Source organism: Mytilus trossulus, chromosome 5 (genome assembly GCF_036588685.1).
Source record: "Mytilus trossulus isolate FHL-02 chromosome 5, PNRI_Mtr1.1.1.hap1, whole genome shotgun sequence".
In the NCBI taxonomy this organism is placed as follows: domain Eukaryota; kingdom Metazoa; phylum Mollusca; class Bivalvia; order Mytilida; family Mytilidae; genus Mytilus; species Mytilus trossulus.
The window spans coordinates 67,556,777-67,573,460 of NC_086377.1; the positions used below are offsets into that span (position 1 = coordinate 67,556,777).

Sequence of the window (16,684 nt, forward strand, 5' to 3'; positions counted from 1 at the left end):
TTTTAGAACGTATCAAAGGATAGTTTACCTATGGTATGATCATTCAAATGTACAGTTGTCATGACTTTTATATTCATTTACAGCATATGACTACACAAATGTATCGTGGTGTAATATGTATATATAATATAAATGTACACTTACATTTGAGAAAATAAAAGTTAACAACCGCAATCAGTTAAAGAATAAAAAAATACCGATGTGAGAGTAAGACTACTTTAAAAAGTGTTAACTTTTCCCAAGTGATTATAATTGTGCTCAATATGGCATCTAAGAACATCCATAAGATTAAAAATAGCCAGTTTGAAAATTGTTTTGTGACGTCATGCGAATTAATTCCTACACAGAACGAAACACATTCATTCGTGTTGATTTGGAAGCATCAATGAAAGTTCATTTGAAATTGAAATTCACGTGTGATCAAATCATTCTTTTTGATGGTTATTCTACAAAGAGTATTGATATGAAACAAAACTTACAAACAATAAATTTAAACTTAAGGATGTTCGCTACTCTGTTAAAAAAACCAAGCTTTTTAAAGTACTATCATGAATTTATAGTATAAAAATAAAGAAACTAAAAAAGGAGAGAATAATGGAGGGTGTGCTCATTTTCAAGATATAAACCATTAAAAATTTGGCGGAAATAATTCTCTCTAGATTCTTTATATATTAAACATTGACACCTTGTTTGTTTCAAAAACAATAAAAAAAAAACAAGATTTTTATAAAATCTTGAAATATTGCTGTTTAAACCTTACGTTATATAACTATGAAAAGAAAAGAATGGGTTAGTGGGCAATTTTTTGTTATTACAATACAACCAGAGGATTCCGAAAATCTGGCAAAACTTAAAAAAATGGAGGAGAAAACATCCTTAACATGAAGTCTCTTGATTTTATTCCGTTTCATGGGTGAGCAGGTCGAGTTACACATCATCAATGTCAGGTAAAACGGTGGATATTTGGTCAGAAAAATGTTAGTAAACAGTTTGTGTTGAATCAAAAGGTTACGTTAATATCTCTTTTTACAGTCTGATTAACATTTATCTTTTCCAACCCGAAAACATTATCTACTTTTGTCTCTCGTATTGCATAAAAGACATTCACCTTACTATGGATTTTTTTCATAATTGAATTTTTGACATTTGTGTTAAAGCAAAAACACCATTGACGAAAACTTCTCCTTGCAAATCTCACAAAATTCCTACATAAAAAAATATTCCGAATAAATCAGTCCCTCTCCGTCGACTTATTATACTAGCAATGCTGTCGTCGAATGCAGCGAATTTAAGACCACGAGATAACGACCGTATGATGCGGACATATCATGACATTTTTAAAGTACCAAAGGCAAACGACAAAATACATTAAACTAACAAAGATATAAGTAACATAACAAAAACGGTTTTCATAAACACCATTTCATCTCTATCAAATCTCACGAGATAACACAAATGGACGAGAAAGTCTCACGAGATCATATTAAAGAATAAGAATGACGTTACATTAGTTATATACTAATACTAAACGTCAAGGAGTAATTTTGTTAGCAAATTAAGTTAAAGTAAAAGGTTGTGTTGTTGAAATTTGTGGTCTCATAAGTAGTCTTCAGATTCATGTCTTTGCAAACTGACTTGCATCTTTAACGTAAACAAAATTTAGCAAAGAATTATCAGAACGACAATTCAATTTAAGAAGGCGTTATATTCCTTGCGTTTTGGGAAATTAGAATTTGCATGAGTGTAATATATACGGTCATACCACGTTACCATTGAAGGAATTGCGCTTCGGTTCCCTTTTCTATGTTTAACAATTAACAATTTTTTTTAAATCGTTTTCAAGTTTTTAATTGTTCTTTATATGTCTTATTTAATGTACATAAAATGGTGGATACATATTAACACACTGCCAGATTAACGAATGCATACATTTATTTTTTTCCAAGAATTTAGGTTTAAACGTGATATAGTTATGTGACAATCTTGAACTCCATACACATACATTATCGGTATAGTTATGTGACAATTTTTAACTCCCTATACATTGTATCTTTCACCTACAACAACAACTGGCTTGGCAAATAAAGTTTAGTTTGATATCAAGACTTTATTTTTGCAGAAGAGGAATTGATGATATGCACACTATGACAAAAGCTACGTTCACAATTAAAACTGACATAAAAACAGTATTGAAATATGTAACTAAGGCACAAAATGAGCTGACAAAAAACCATAGAGGATCAGATAAGGAACTTGTCTCTGAAGTAATGCCAGAGTCTCCAGGTGGGTGTATAATAATGAAAAAGAGGGGTATCATTAGACAATCAAAAGGACGAAAAAGATAATTAAAACGGTACACCATACTAATTGTCACGGTATAGTCCTGACCACTCATATATAATCTGCCAGGGCGGGAAAGTGACCCGCAAAATAGAGAAGCAAACATATTATGCTTTCGAAAATATATAGAGAAAATACGAGTAAGAGTTCAAAATGTTGATAATTACAAGCGTATTCAGTAGTAAACATGTACTTCTGGTAATTATCCCTAATATCCAACTTAGAATTAAAACATACCATACCGTCTTGTCCGAAAGCTAAGGGATTTGGATTTGAAACATTTGGGTAATTTTAGTTTTATGTGGAGGAAAATCGTACACTGATCTCTACAATGTGTTTGCAATAAGAATGTTACATACCTCCATATTGAGTATTAATTTCATCTAAGACGTGCTTAACCATGTTAAGCTTTTTCTCTTTCCTATCTAGTCGAATGTCGTATTTATCGAAAGAGAAATCTTTTGACTCGACTTTTTTTTGAACTGCATCAATCAAAAGATTACAATATCCATAAAAGATTTCCGGTGTTCCGAAATTTTCACTGATAGTTTTTAATCTTTTCCATTTATATTTTTGAAATAATAGCGCAATGACCTTTAACAATGAATTAAATGTAGCATGAATTCGTGTAAGTGTCGGTGCATATATTTTTTTATTATCCAAGCCATGGTTAAATCCACCAGGGGAAACGATTGGAACATTCCATTTGGGTGCATATCTCACGATGTTATTGACCGCATAGTCATACACAGGGCCTATAAAAAAATGACAACCTTTGTCCATTCTTCTAATAGCCGCTAGCAGGGCATCGGTATCACTTGCATTAGAATTTACAAACGAAACATTTAACACAAGATTGCGCGAATAGCGCATCTGAACTTTTTCTTGTGCAATCTCAATTCCTATTTGAATTTTCCCCAAAGCGAAGAGTCTAGTTACTGGAAACTTAGGAGCAAACACAGTGATGTTAACACTCTTTACTGTTGCATGTACGGTGTTGTTAAGAAAATAGACAACAACTGCTAGAACCACGAACTTAATCCTCGAAATCATATCCATTTGAAAGTGCTGTACAATCAAAACGTGTTGACAATGGCACAAGCTTTAATATCAAATTCACAAATCAAATCTTCTTTAAAACGTATAACTGCCATACCATTATTTTTTACTGCAGATATATTTGCAAAAAGTCAGAATTTAAAAGAATTCCCAGGCCATTTTGACTACAACGAGAAAGTAACCATTACAGGGTATTACTTTGTTTAACTGTAATGTATGTTACCAAAAGTACTTCAATTATGTTATAAAATCTGTAATATCTTTAATTGTTCCGGAAGTTGGCATACTTAAGATTATCGGTAGGAATTTAATTGATTCGAATCATGTGCTGGCTTTTGACAGCTCTTATTTCAATGATATCTATATTTAGACTAACTTAATATATGTGTCAACAGCAAATAACCTTTACAAACCAATTGTGGTAAATCTTACGAAATAAAGAGTTAGGGGGAAATGAATATGTTTATAACATCAACTTGATTTCCTCATCAACTCTATGAGTGTTTCCTTTTTCAAATACTATATAAACAAAGGAAAGTTTTCTGAAAAAAATCATATTAGATACATATGTGGTAACATTTTGCAAAGAGGGACGAAAGATTTTTCATAGTCAGCTGCGGCTTGTGGATACAATATGCTCGTCAAAGTACTGTAGAATGATTAATCAAACGCACAAAAATGCAGTAAATAGTTATCAAAGGTACCAGGATTATAGTTTAATACACCAGACGCGCGTTTCGTCTAATTAAGACTCATCATTGACGCTCAGTTGAAAATAGCTGTAAAGCTAAACAAGAACAAAGTTGAAGAGCATTGAGGACCCAAAATTCCAAACAGTTGTGCCAAACACGGCTAAGGTAATCTATTTCTGGGATAAGAAAATCCTTAGTTTTTCGCAATATACAAGTGTTTGCCGGAAAGTATTCCTAAATAATCGTAATAATGTAGATTGGGGGTAATAGTCAGCAAAAAGCTTTGGCTTGATGGTACAATATGTTTGACAAAGTACTGTAGAATGATTAACCAGACGCACTCAAATACAGTTAATGTAGTTATTAAAAAGGGACACAATTGATTAATATCGTCATTGTCCGGCAAACACTTGTATATAAATAAAAAGCCCAAGGAATAGAATAAATTTAATACCTTATCACAAAAGATCTAGTTATACGCATATTATAAATAGATAATTAACAGCAATTAAATGTTTCCCTAAAAAAACATGTTTGATACAGTTGGTGCATTAATTGCTTCGTAATCATTCCATAAAGAAAAATCATCAAAAATACCGAACTCCCAGGAGATATTAAAACAGAAAGACCCTAACCAGATGACAAAATCAAAAGCTATATATGTCAAATATATCATTTTTTATTTTATATTTTTTTCTGTAAAATTATTTATAATAAGTGGTGTTACATGTTGATATTTCCGTGTTATCAAATATTTATAAAAGCTATATGCATCATTATTCTATTAATAGATCATATCAATGCTTAGGGAGACGTAGAATGGAAATGATTTACAAATGGTCGAATAAATTAATAGGTTTGAATTTTAATAAAATACATAATTGTGTTATGTTGTATGTTAAAAAAGTCAATTAGGAAATAGATCAGCGGGAAAAATATTTTCTAAATTTATTTTATAAGTTTTGAAATTTCATAATATTTTTGGATCATAACATTTAAAAAGGTTGAAGGCCGGTTTACTGCACTTACTAAACCGGGTTTCAGAAGATTTGGGTTAAGAAAGTTTCTTTAGCGCATGTGTCTGCTAAACCATAAGAGAAGAATAATTAAAACAAAGCAGAGAAGTCTTCATGTAAGTCTTTTATTTTATAAAACATCAACAAATGAGATTTCTTATGATCAACATGGTGGCTAATTAAACAAGATTTGGGACGTGTGGTACAGTGGCTACTACTAGTACGAGTAACAAGCAAAACAACCCTTCACTTCGATAATTATAATATTTGTTAAATAATGTAAAAGTATTACGCTGATTCATAAGAGTGTGTACTTCATGATTATGATTTAAATATGTTTTGTTTGTTAGACGGACACATTGTTGTCTCTTTGACACATTTACCATTTCCATTCTCAATTGAACATTGAAGAGTAAATATAAACAAAACTCACAAAAGATCACATATTGTTAAAAATTGTTGTAAAACAAATTGATAGAAATAACCCAGAAGTACGCATGTATTTGACATCAAAATACGCATCATTGATTATTTAAAAAATTGGGAGATATGAGGTATAGCTCACCACCCTATTTCAAATGAAATGATAAGCAATTATAGGCAACCATATAGCCTGAAGCAATTATAGGCAACCATATAGCCTGAAGCAATTATAGGCAACCATATAGCCTGAAGCAATTATAGGCAACCATATAGCCTGAAGCAATTATAGGCAACCATATAGCCTGAAGCAATTATAGGCAACCATATAGCCTGAAGCAATTATAGGCAACCATATAGCCTTAAGCAATTATAGGCAACCATATAGCCTGAAGCAATTATAGGCAACCATATAGCCTGAAGCAATTATAGGCAACCATATAGCCTGAAGCAATTATAGGCAACCATATAGCCTTAAGCAATTATAGGCAACCATATAGCCTTAAGCAATTATAGGCAACCATATAGCCTTAAGCAATGAGAAAACCCATAGCTATAAAATGGCCCGATATAAAAAATATGCAACAATTCGAATGAGACAACTAACGGCCTAACTAACAAACAAAAATTAACGATAAACAAATATGACAGACATGTCCGAACGGGAACCACTGAACTAAAGGTTCCTGACTTTGACAGGTACGTGAAAATGGCGGGGTGAAACATTTTGTGTGCGCCTTAACCCTCTCCTAACCTAGGACAGTGGTGTAACAGAACAACATAAGAACGACTATAAAAAATAGTTGAAAAACTCATCAAATGGATACAAATATATATAGCGGGAATCTCTCGCTACATTGAAGACCTGTTGGTGACCTTCTGCTTTTTTTTCTTTGGTCAGGTTGTTGTCTCTTTGACACATTCTCCATTTCCATTCTCAATTTTATACATTGAACAAAAGAAAAACACAGAGGACGGGTACTAGAGATCCCAAAAACAGAAAGACACTCGATCATAACCTATATAACAGTACCTGAAGTTACTGACAGCTAGTTGCCAATAACAACAAATGAAGAATCAAAACATGTATCTAAGACTTAAGTGTCAATCAGTTCACATCAAATATCCAATGGAATAAGTATAAATAAGACGTCATTAAAACGTAAAAACCACAGCAATTAAAGAAAAACACAAAACCTGGTTTTATAGCTAGCTTGACCTCTCAAAGGATATAATATATTCTTGACATCAATCAACCAGCGCATCTTTTAGAATAGTTATGATATAATGATTGGAAAACGTTAAATGATGAGCATATGTTCCACGGTGGTCAAGAATTTGTCAGTAATAATCTCGAAGCTTTACACTTTAAACTATCAGCTGTAAGTTCATTATTTGTTAAGATACGTTCAACTTACCAGCAAATTTTATGTTAATTTTCTCCAGCACATGGCTTGTCATCTGGTCCCTTGGTTCACGTAATATTTCATATTTTTCGTAATCAACATATGTGTTTTCCCTATTATTAATAACCATCTGATGTATGGATGATATTGCTAAATCACAGAAATCAATAAATATATCATTACGACCAAAACGGTCGCTTACTGCTTTTATTTTTGACCATTCAAAATGTTGTAATATCATATAAACGAATTCTGCCATACTGTTAAACGTCGTATGAACTCTCGTCAGAGTCTGAAAACTTTTTTTCTGATTCAAACTATGAGCAAAAGCCCCAGGGGAGATAACAGGTATGTTCCATTTAGGTGCGTAACGGGCTACCGGTGCTACCCCAAAATCGTACACAGGACCAATAAATAAATGTACACCTTTGCTCATAAACTTAAATGCCGCAACAGGCGTGTCAACGTCACTGGCGTTGGAATTGACGTATTCTACCTTAATTAAATGACCGCTGAGTTTATCCGTCATCACGTGATCTATAGCTATTTCGACAGCTGGTTGAACTCTTTCAAGTGCAAAGAGACGTTTAGTTGGATTCTTAGGAGCAAACACAGTGATACTAACATTGGCAGTCATAACGCAGACAGAATGCAAAACGAAGGCAACAAATACCAGCAACATGTCGAGTGTTAATGTCAGTATTTAAATTTATCCAAACGTCATAGTGTTCGATAAAACAATAACAGGTTCAATTATCCAAACAATGTTATATAAGTGTACATACAAAGACTTCCGAAATAATCCATCTTATCACGTGATATTCATTTCCAGAGGAGAGAAAAATCAGTAACTTCAAACATGTCAGAAACACCCATTTGTAAATAAATTGACTTACTACATGTTACAAAATGTATATGATGTGTATAACGAACTAGTGTATTCCGGTATTCGTAAGTACTTTTTTCCGGATGTTACGGACGCTCACGATGTATATACCATAAAACTCTAACCGTACACAAGTCCCCATTCTTAATGTGGCCTCATTGATAGATAAAAAAAAAATATTTGTAATCAATTAATAAACAAATTGCACATAATAATCGTATTTATTGAGTACTCTATCAAAACTGAAAACTCTGGTAATGTTCAGTTGTTTTGGCCCCCTTTTTCAACATATGAATAACGTTTTGTGTTGTTTTATTGGAAATATACAAGAAAACAGGCAATTCATATATTGTTCAATAACTCTCTCAAATCTTTCTATGATTTGGTATTTTTTTTTTTTTTTTTAAATGCAATAAAATGTATCCTTTTTTTAAATGAGGTTTTCTTCTATATATATATATATATATATATGTATGTTCGGCTAAGTCCCTGTTGTCATCATGTTAGTGTTTTCCGTCAGAGGAGAGCAAACACAGGATATAAGTCATATTTGAAACATCCTTTTAGAATAGGTAAAACCGGCCTGTAACCAATGCAATAACACTTTTATTCATTTGCATTATGCTGCAGTGGATATTTTGTTTGAAATAAGTTTTAATTTCTAGTGAAGAAAATAGCTTGATTGGTTTTAAACGGAATTTTATTACAAATCCTTTATTGATCGAGTTCCGCTGTAAGTTGACTTTCAATACCCGATGGTACCAGTACACAGTTCTTCAGTATTTCTATTGAAGGGATTTTACAAGCTTTTGGTTTTTTTTGCAGTCATGTTAGTATGGAAAAGCCTATTTGATAAAAGATCTAGTGATCTAGTGAATTAGTGATCAGAACTTTCCCCATTTCTTCTAGAGACATGAATGTAACAGTATCATTGAGTCAAACTGATTCGTAATGATTATGTAATTTCGGATGCATTAGTTTTAGTGCAGTTTTTTCCTACATGGGGATACGAAAATCAATGTTTTTTTCTTCTGTTTTTTTTTTTTTTTTTTTTATCTAAAACTCTATCAAGAAAATTAACCAAATCACAAAAAACTTAGATAAAATATCAACGAAAAATGAGGACATGCATATTTTGATCCGACTGTTTTGGATTGCTTGACATGGTTGTAGAAATATACAAACGTTTTCATTTCTTCAGCTTAGTTTCTATTTCAGTTATAATCCACAGTTGAATTCCGATGCGATTCCCAAGTGACAATCGGAAAATACTAGTTGTATTCGAACAGTCAAGAGGCTTCAAGAATGGTAATGAAATTAATTAAGATTATGTCAAAGTATGAAACTTTTTATATGATCTCCTTTATACGCAATCTCGCGAGATTTAAAATTTGAATGACACGTGTCTAGACAACACACCGTATTAATAAAAGACTCATAATTATACAACTAGTGCTTTTTCTAAAGAAAACTAAACTACAAAATAGAAAATTGGATGGCTGGCTCCAAACAGTGATGCTGATTATCGAAAAAGACTACAATATCCACGCTTTCATATAATACACCATTTAATAACATCATATTGAACGAATGTTACATATAAGACATATCGTTATACCACTGCATCGAGCGCGATACGACCCAGTTCAATTTTCAATATTAAATATTTATAATGTCACTGTCGAGAGTGAATAAATGTCGTATAACACGAGATTTGGTGGTGGAATATGTTTCTCTAATGATGATTTTTAAACGATACCATATGCAGGCAATTTGTTTTCTTTTTATGTCGTCACAATAGAAAATTCAGTAAAAAAGTAAGAAAATTTGACGTCATAATCAAGTTTTGACCAATGAACAACTGAGATCAGACGAACCACACGTTGATGAAATAAAAATTCAACATATCAGGAACTGCTAAATCGAGTAAGAATTGATAGTTTTCAAAGGTACCAGGATTATAATTTAGTACGCCAATATATTTATTGACAATAATATCTTCTTCCTTATTAAACTTTCTAAAGAAAGTAATATATAGATAAAGGAACTTTAACTGGAGATGTGGTATGATTTCCAATGACACAATTATCCACCAAAGTTCGAATGAGGTGAAATTAAGCAAGCACCAAAAATCTGAACTCCAAGGTTAATTCAAAACGGAAAGTTACTAATAGGTAATTGTATGCATAAGGAGAAAGCCCCATACCGATAAGTTAGCTACAAATGGCCCCGAAAGGGAAAAAATGAAACAAAAATTGAATACTGTTCAATACCTAAATAAAATTTCCCTAACATTCCATTTCATGTGAGGTAATAATCATCACTGGAAGTTAACGATTCTTTCCTGTTTACCCGCAGAAGTTTACATTTTACCTCAAGTCAAAGTTTTCAAAAATGTTATTAAAATATCTAATATAAAGAGATTGTGTTTTATTATATAAAAGACATAAAATGCAGGTTTGATGATCTTCAACTGTCAAATTCGAGGGAATATTTTTTTCTATCCTGTTTCGTACGAAAACGGATATGATGTACAATGTTTTGATAAACATGTAATGCCAATGTGCAAACCCTTATTTCTTTCGTATTAATATCCTCAAAAATTTAGATGAATGTCTTATCATTGAATACCCTTGAAATTATTGTCGCACATGAAGTGGGAACCCTAAGTCAAGATTACAAATAGAAAACAGTTACTGATTCTTGCACTTATTGACATTTATAACAATACACACTATCCTAATAAAGAACGATGCAGATTATTTTGTTAACTTTGTGTCGTAAGACGACTACTGATATATCAGTAATGAAGTTCACCAAGTTCTCCTATAAAGATATAAAACCCTAATCAAATGTTGCCATCAATGTTCAGTCTCCGAACAATAACACATCAAGGATATTCTATGTCGTTGAAATTGAGTTTCACTAAGGTTAAATATCTTAAGATATTTTGTAGATAAGTCTACGAAAAGATATTTTTTGCAGACAATCTTAGTTCATTGGTTCTATATAATAAAATCAGTATTTCTGTTCATATTTTACATTCTCTCTCTGTTTTTGCATTATTATTCCTTCAAAAAGTAAAATCACAAAAATACTAAACTCCGAGGAATCTAAAATTGGAAAGTCCCCAATCAAACGACTAATTCAGATGATAAAAATACATCAAACGAATGGACAACAACTGTCATATTCCTGAATTGGTATAAGCATTTTCAAATGCTTACAAAGAACATTTTCGATTGCTTACAAAGAGTCTGATCATACAAACGGAGGAGTCGTCGTATTTGACTTCAATAAAAAAAAACTAAGAAGAGTTCAATATATAAACAAGTAAGCCTTATTACTTGCTGCATTACAACGTTCTCGGTAAAGTTAATTTTCTAGAATGACTAGTAAAAACAAACAAGAAAAAGCTAGTGATTTAAATGCAAAACGTGATCAAACAACTAGTTTTAATTTCCAGTTACATGTTTAGCAAGTAAACCCACCAGTCATCTTTCAATATGAATAAAACAACTCGAACCAAAATAAATAAGAAACGGTAAAAAGATCTAAAAAGTCATCATATATACCAAATTTTTATTTTGACTCAGATGCGCTTGTCATTTATATACTCGAAGCGAGCAATAATTATTGTTAAGAAAGGCCCATAAACCAAAATTTCATAGAACAGTGAAAACTTACAAAAAATTTTACAAAATTTTGTCAAAGCCATCCGTAAAACATAATGTCTGGAAGAAATTTTTATCAACTTTAAATTTAAAAAAAATGACCTTCCAGAGGGAGGTCATATTAAAACAGGAATCCTGACAGTTTCGCGATATCATCCATACAAAATGAGTAAGTATGTTGGGACAGAGTATGTAGAAGAAACACATTGTAAACACTGGGGAAAACCAATGGACGATAGATTTGGTCTTGGATAATTCTATATTACTTATCGTCCGAGATAATAGTAATATATTCTTGTCTCGTGCTGTTAAGAATGCAATATGAAGTCCCAATTTCAATTAATCAAATTCTGCACATAACGAATTAATATGACGTACACATAACGAATTAATATGACGTACTAAAACACATAACGAATTTGATTTCAACAACATATCAATAAACAAATGTATCCTACCTTTACTTGTACTTACAAACACTTACCTGAAAAATAAAAGAATAACAAATATTATTATTTTGTATTAACATGCATATGGAATTGAATACATATTTTCATACTATTAAATGCTGATGAATACGTTATTTAACGTTGATAAACTTTGTACTTTGATTCTATTGTACAGTGTTTACTCTTTTAGTACACATCAACTAAGTATCGTACCTTTTCTTTCAATAGATTGTTAAAAATACAAATACATATACAAACATCTGTAACTACTTTTCATTTCCAAATTAAGGCTTTTCTTCAGAAGCAATACACCAGTAACCATCTAGACAAACGGCTTAGGAAGCCAAAATAGAGTACCTTTAAAAACATAAAAGTCAAAAGGATTCAAAAGTAAAATCACAAAAATACTGAACTCCGAGGAAAATTTAAAACGGAAAGTCTGCAATCAAATGGATAACAACTATCCTATTTCAGACTTGAACAGGCATTTTCTTTTGTAGAAAATCATTCAATAGATCAAAAAAATTTAAAACATCTATAGTAAACAATGTCCATTAAAGATGAAACCTTAGTTAAAGTTCGATTAAACAAAAAATCAATTGAAAATTAGTTTCAAACTCTTTTTTTATCCTTCTGCCACCCTGGTACATGTATGTAACAACAAAAAAGGTCTGCATATCTTTGTTGTGTACAAATCAAATATCTGGTAATAATTTCTGTTTTGATAACTTGTCATTTCATGGAACTCTTTGCAATGTGTGTTAAAGCCATATTGATGCATACAAAAAATATAAAATATAGATAGTTTTAAATAAAATAAATGCTGCCGCGGCAAATTGCAACTAAAGAATAAACTTTAGTAGAGGTACATTGACTCTGTTTCTAATGCTCGTACAAATAAATTTATAATTCGATAAAATGTCTAAAATCTTTGGCTCCTAGACTGATGATAAGTTTTTCAAAATAATTTGAATGCCTTTAATTTCTTATTTTACATTTGTAACGAGGCGCTGGTTATCGTTAAACTGTTTAATGTGCCGATGTATATTGAACAAAATTGTGGAATAGGTTTCTTTCAATTAAATTAGCTGTTAACGGAAAATACAAATTTAGTTAGTTTACAAATCGCTCAATCTAAATGCCAACATGCTTCTTTCTCAATAACTAAAAATGTGTAGGGTAATACAAGAATGTTAATGGATTAGATTAAATGTATTTTATTTGCTAATAACAAAATTTACTTTACCGATGTACAAAATGTAACCTACATTTTATAGATTTATACGAAAATTATTTCAAACCTGTCAACAACATCTCAAGTAAACAAACTTGGTTCCCAAACAGAAAATACTTGAGATCGGAGAAACAGGGAACTTTTCCTATATCATCAGTAACTTTATGATTTATTTAGTGTACGACCTACATTTGTGTTATTGTTTTTATTTCAATGATATTTGTCACATATTTGTTAAAAATGAATTGAATAAGATTGTTGGAAAATTAATAGTAGTTTTCCGATGTTTGAATAGTATGGCCAAATAAGGAACATACAACCGGGGTGAAACGAAAGTAGAATCGTCAACGGTCTGAACTCCAAATATCATACTTTTAATATTCATAACTTTTGTTAATAATTCTAATATGCAAGCCATATGTTCACATATTTTTATTTTTATTTTGAAGCAGATAAAAATTTGACTAAAACTTACAGGACACCTTGAAAATAATATGTTTTTTGGTGTTTTTTGGAATTATTTTTGAACGATTTTATCAAATAGAACTAATGTATGTGCCTCCTCCTCGGAATATATATAACATACAATAATTAATTATTTGTGTTCAACGCCACTTTCATCATCCTCATCTCTATTGTGGCGACCACTTATAAATATAGAAGCAAGAGTGCCCCGAATGAAACACCCACTTTTGACAAGACAAGGTCAACCTTACTTAAATGAAGTTGTGAGTCGATCTAATATGCGGGGTTCGAACTCCCAACCTTTCGTGATTACAGGTAAGTGATTGCTGTACATATGCCAGATTTTATGTCTTGTCAAGAAAATGAGAAAAAATATTATAAATATCTTCTTTGTCCATCAACCTCAAAAGAATTAGAAAGCTTAGGGTCCTTTTTAAAATAGGCATTATAATTAAGGACAGGGGACTCTTGATTTATTAATATAAATTAAAATATATATATAAGATATAGAAAGATTGTTTTGCTTTTACAATTATTGTGTTTAATGGGGTATGTTTTCCTATTGTTTTGTTTGTGAAATATATTTATGAAATATATTGAATATAATTTGTCACTAACTCATTGTGGAGGGTTCTGACTTCATATGAAAATAAAAATTTGAATAGATTTGAATTATAAAAAGGGAGAAACATATGTTTGGAATTATAATGATGAATATAAGATTGTAGTTAAAATTCATAGAAAAGTTCCCATGGTGAGTATCGATATATTACTAGGTAAGAACAACAGATGTTTGTAATGGCTTTTCACGAAGTAAAAGACAATGATTCTCCAAATAATGACATTATCGTTTATCTTTCTTGTGTTTTGAGTGTTTTAAATGATTTATACTGGAATAAGTAACGGACACTTCAAACAAATGTGTAAAATCGGTTATGTTTTAACACAATTAAGAGAAACAGAACTTATAGAAAACAAAACAAAAACGAGAGAAAACAGTTACAAAGTACAATATAAACAAATAATTCGTTTTATTACATCAGATTCAAGTTAAGATAAACGAGTTGTAAGAATAAAAAATACCATTGCATTATAAATGACGAGTTATAAAACCCTCAGTCTGGTTTTCATTTTCTATTTAATAAACATGTTTCAATCAAAGTACTTTTAGACCTGTACAAACTTGATTGGTTTTAAAAAAAATCATGAAATGTATGTTTCTTGTCACTTGTGTATATTATGTTTGCATTTTAACCCGTCATGCTTTCACTTTTACAATTAAGTTGTTATGATATAATTCACATTTTGATGAACGCAAATATAACTCAATGAAACATATGTTAAACACCATCAACAAGACAACGAGACAAGACGATTAGAGTTGTTTCCTATTTGCTGCTTAGTACATTTATAGTTGATCAATATTACACAGCTACTTTTGCATAGGTACTATGTCTGTACCAAAAATCTGTAGTACAGGAAATCTACTTCTAATAATCAGTACTATTTGTTACTCTAAAATTATTGTAATATTTTAATAATTTTAGGTACCTGTATTTTACAGTATTTGATTTGTACTGAAAAATTTAAGTAATACATATTTTGGGTTACAACGTTACATTTTCAAAATTTTGATAGTATGTCTATTTCAAATCTCTTAAAATTATGATTTTCAAACATGGAATATTGTGATCGCTTAAAGTATTATTTATGTACCAAAATTTTAAGTACAAATTAAGTACTGTAAAAATACAGGTACGTAAATAGTACAATAATGTTAAAGTAAAGGAATAGTACTTAATATCAAAAGTAAATTTTCGGTACTACATATTTTAAGCACAAAAATAGTACCTATTCAAAATTTGCTGTGTAGCATCCCGATCACCGATAACTCAGTGTAAAAGGCAAAAGTTTTTACCAATATTTAAACTAATTAACTCAAGATAAACAAAAACTGAATGAATTGGGGTGCGTCGATTATGCATCCATCACCCGTCGTACTATTTTATAGCATTTATTCTTAATAGAATTGTGATAATAAAGATTTGAACCAATACAATACACTCATTATAGATATCAGGATTGAATGGAATGGTGAAACAGATGACAAGAACTCCAAATCTCAAGTTTGTATATCGTTGTGAAAATGTAGTCGTTGAGATCATAAAAGCCTTGATTGCACAGGTAATACTGAAATCTGCCTTGTACAGAAACATAATTTTTATAACAACAAGAAGTAAGCACAGCTAGGTTGTCTTTAATTATATGTAAATTTACAAGGTCGTTTGTCACTACAAATTCCAAAATCTCAACAATATCTATCATGAATTTAATATTATAGAAAGTCAACTTTTAAATTAGTTATTGTCTGTGTTGTTCATGTAATGATAGTAAGATCTGACTTCTAATCTTACAATTATAGTGCTCATACTTTCTTATAATATTATTAGTTGTAAATTGATTCTATAAATCGATGGATTGTATTTAAATTCTTGTGTCTTAGGGTAATGACCTTGTTTAATATTCATTGTTACTTAGTACCTTTTAAAAGTAAGCAGTACTTATTTCTGAAACTATTTGAAAATATATACGAAAATATGTAAACTATAAAGACGTAAGCGCCAAATGGCAAATTTAGTTCGGAGTCAATAACAATATTCAAAAGACATTTTACATGAAACTTACATTAATAAATCATGCAACAGAAGTAACAAGGAACTTCTATCTTACGTACTCGGACTATCAACTATTTAACCTCAGCAAAATTAGAACTTTTCTCTGATACTTGAATAACTAAATAGTTTATATAGTTTATTATGTTATACATATATCACTATGCGGTGATAGATTTTTTAATTAACTATAAGAATTGCAATCTCTGCAATGTGTGGAACGTGTTCTTAATTCATAAATACAAGAATTGCATTATCGTTTAATATTCAATTACTCTGCAGACGCGTGTTACATACCAACAAACCGAATTGAAACATAATGGTTGAATGTTTCTTTGATATAACCTAATAGCACTAGCACATTGTAAAAA

The 16,684-nt window shown here is 30.8% G+C and overlaps 1 protein-coding gene across 4 annotated transcripts in view; it reads right to left on the reverse strand.

The window, feature by feature from the left end:
• LOC134719107 (atrial natriuretic peptide receptor 1-like) overlaps window positions 1–16,684 on the reverse strand; it is a 362,861-nt gene that overhangs the window by 195,615 nt on the left and 150,562 nt on the right. Inside the window, exon 1 of one of the 4 annotated variants that reach the window (XM_063582070.1) lies at window positions 6,946–7,865. The exons of 2 other annotated variants lie outside the window; for them this stretch is intronic. In XM_063582070.1, coding sequence (XP_063438140.1) covers window positions 6,946–7,615 — 670 coding nt within the window. In that variant the 5' untranslated portion in view covers window positions 7,616–7,865. Of the gene's footprint in view, window positions 1–2,699; window positions 3,574–6,945; window positions 7,866–16,684 lie in introns of those variants that run through there. One more of the 4 variants, XM_063582064.1, reaches the window with a different exon arrangement.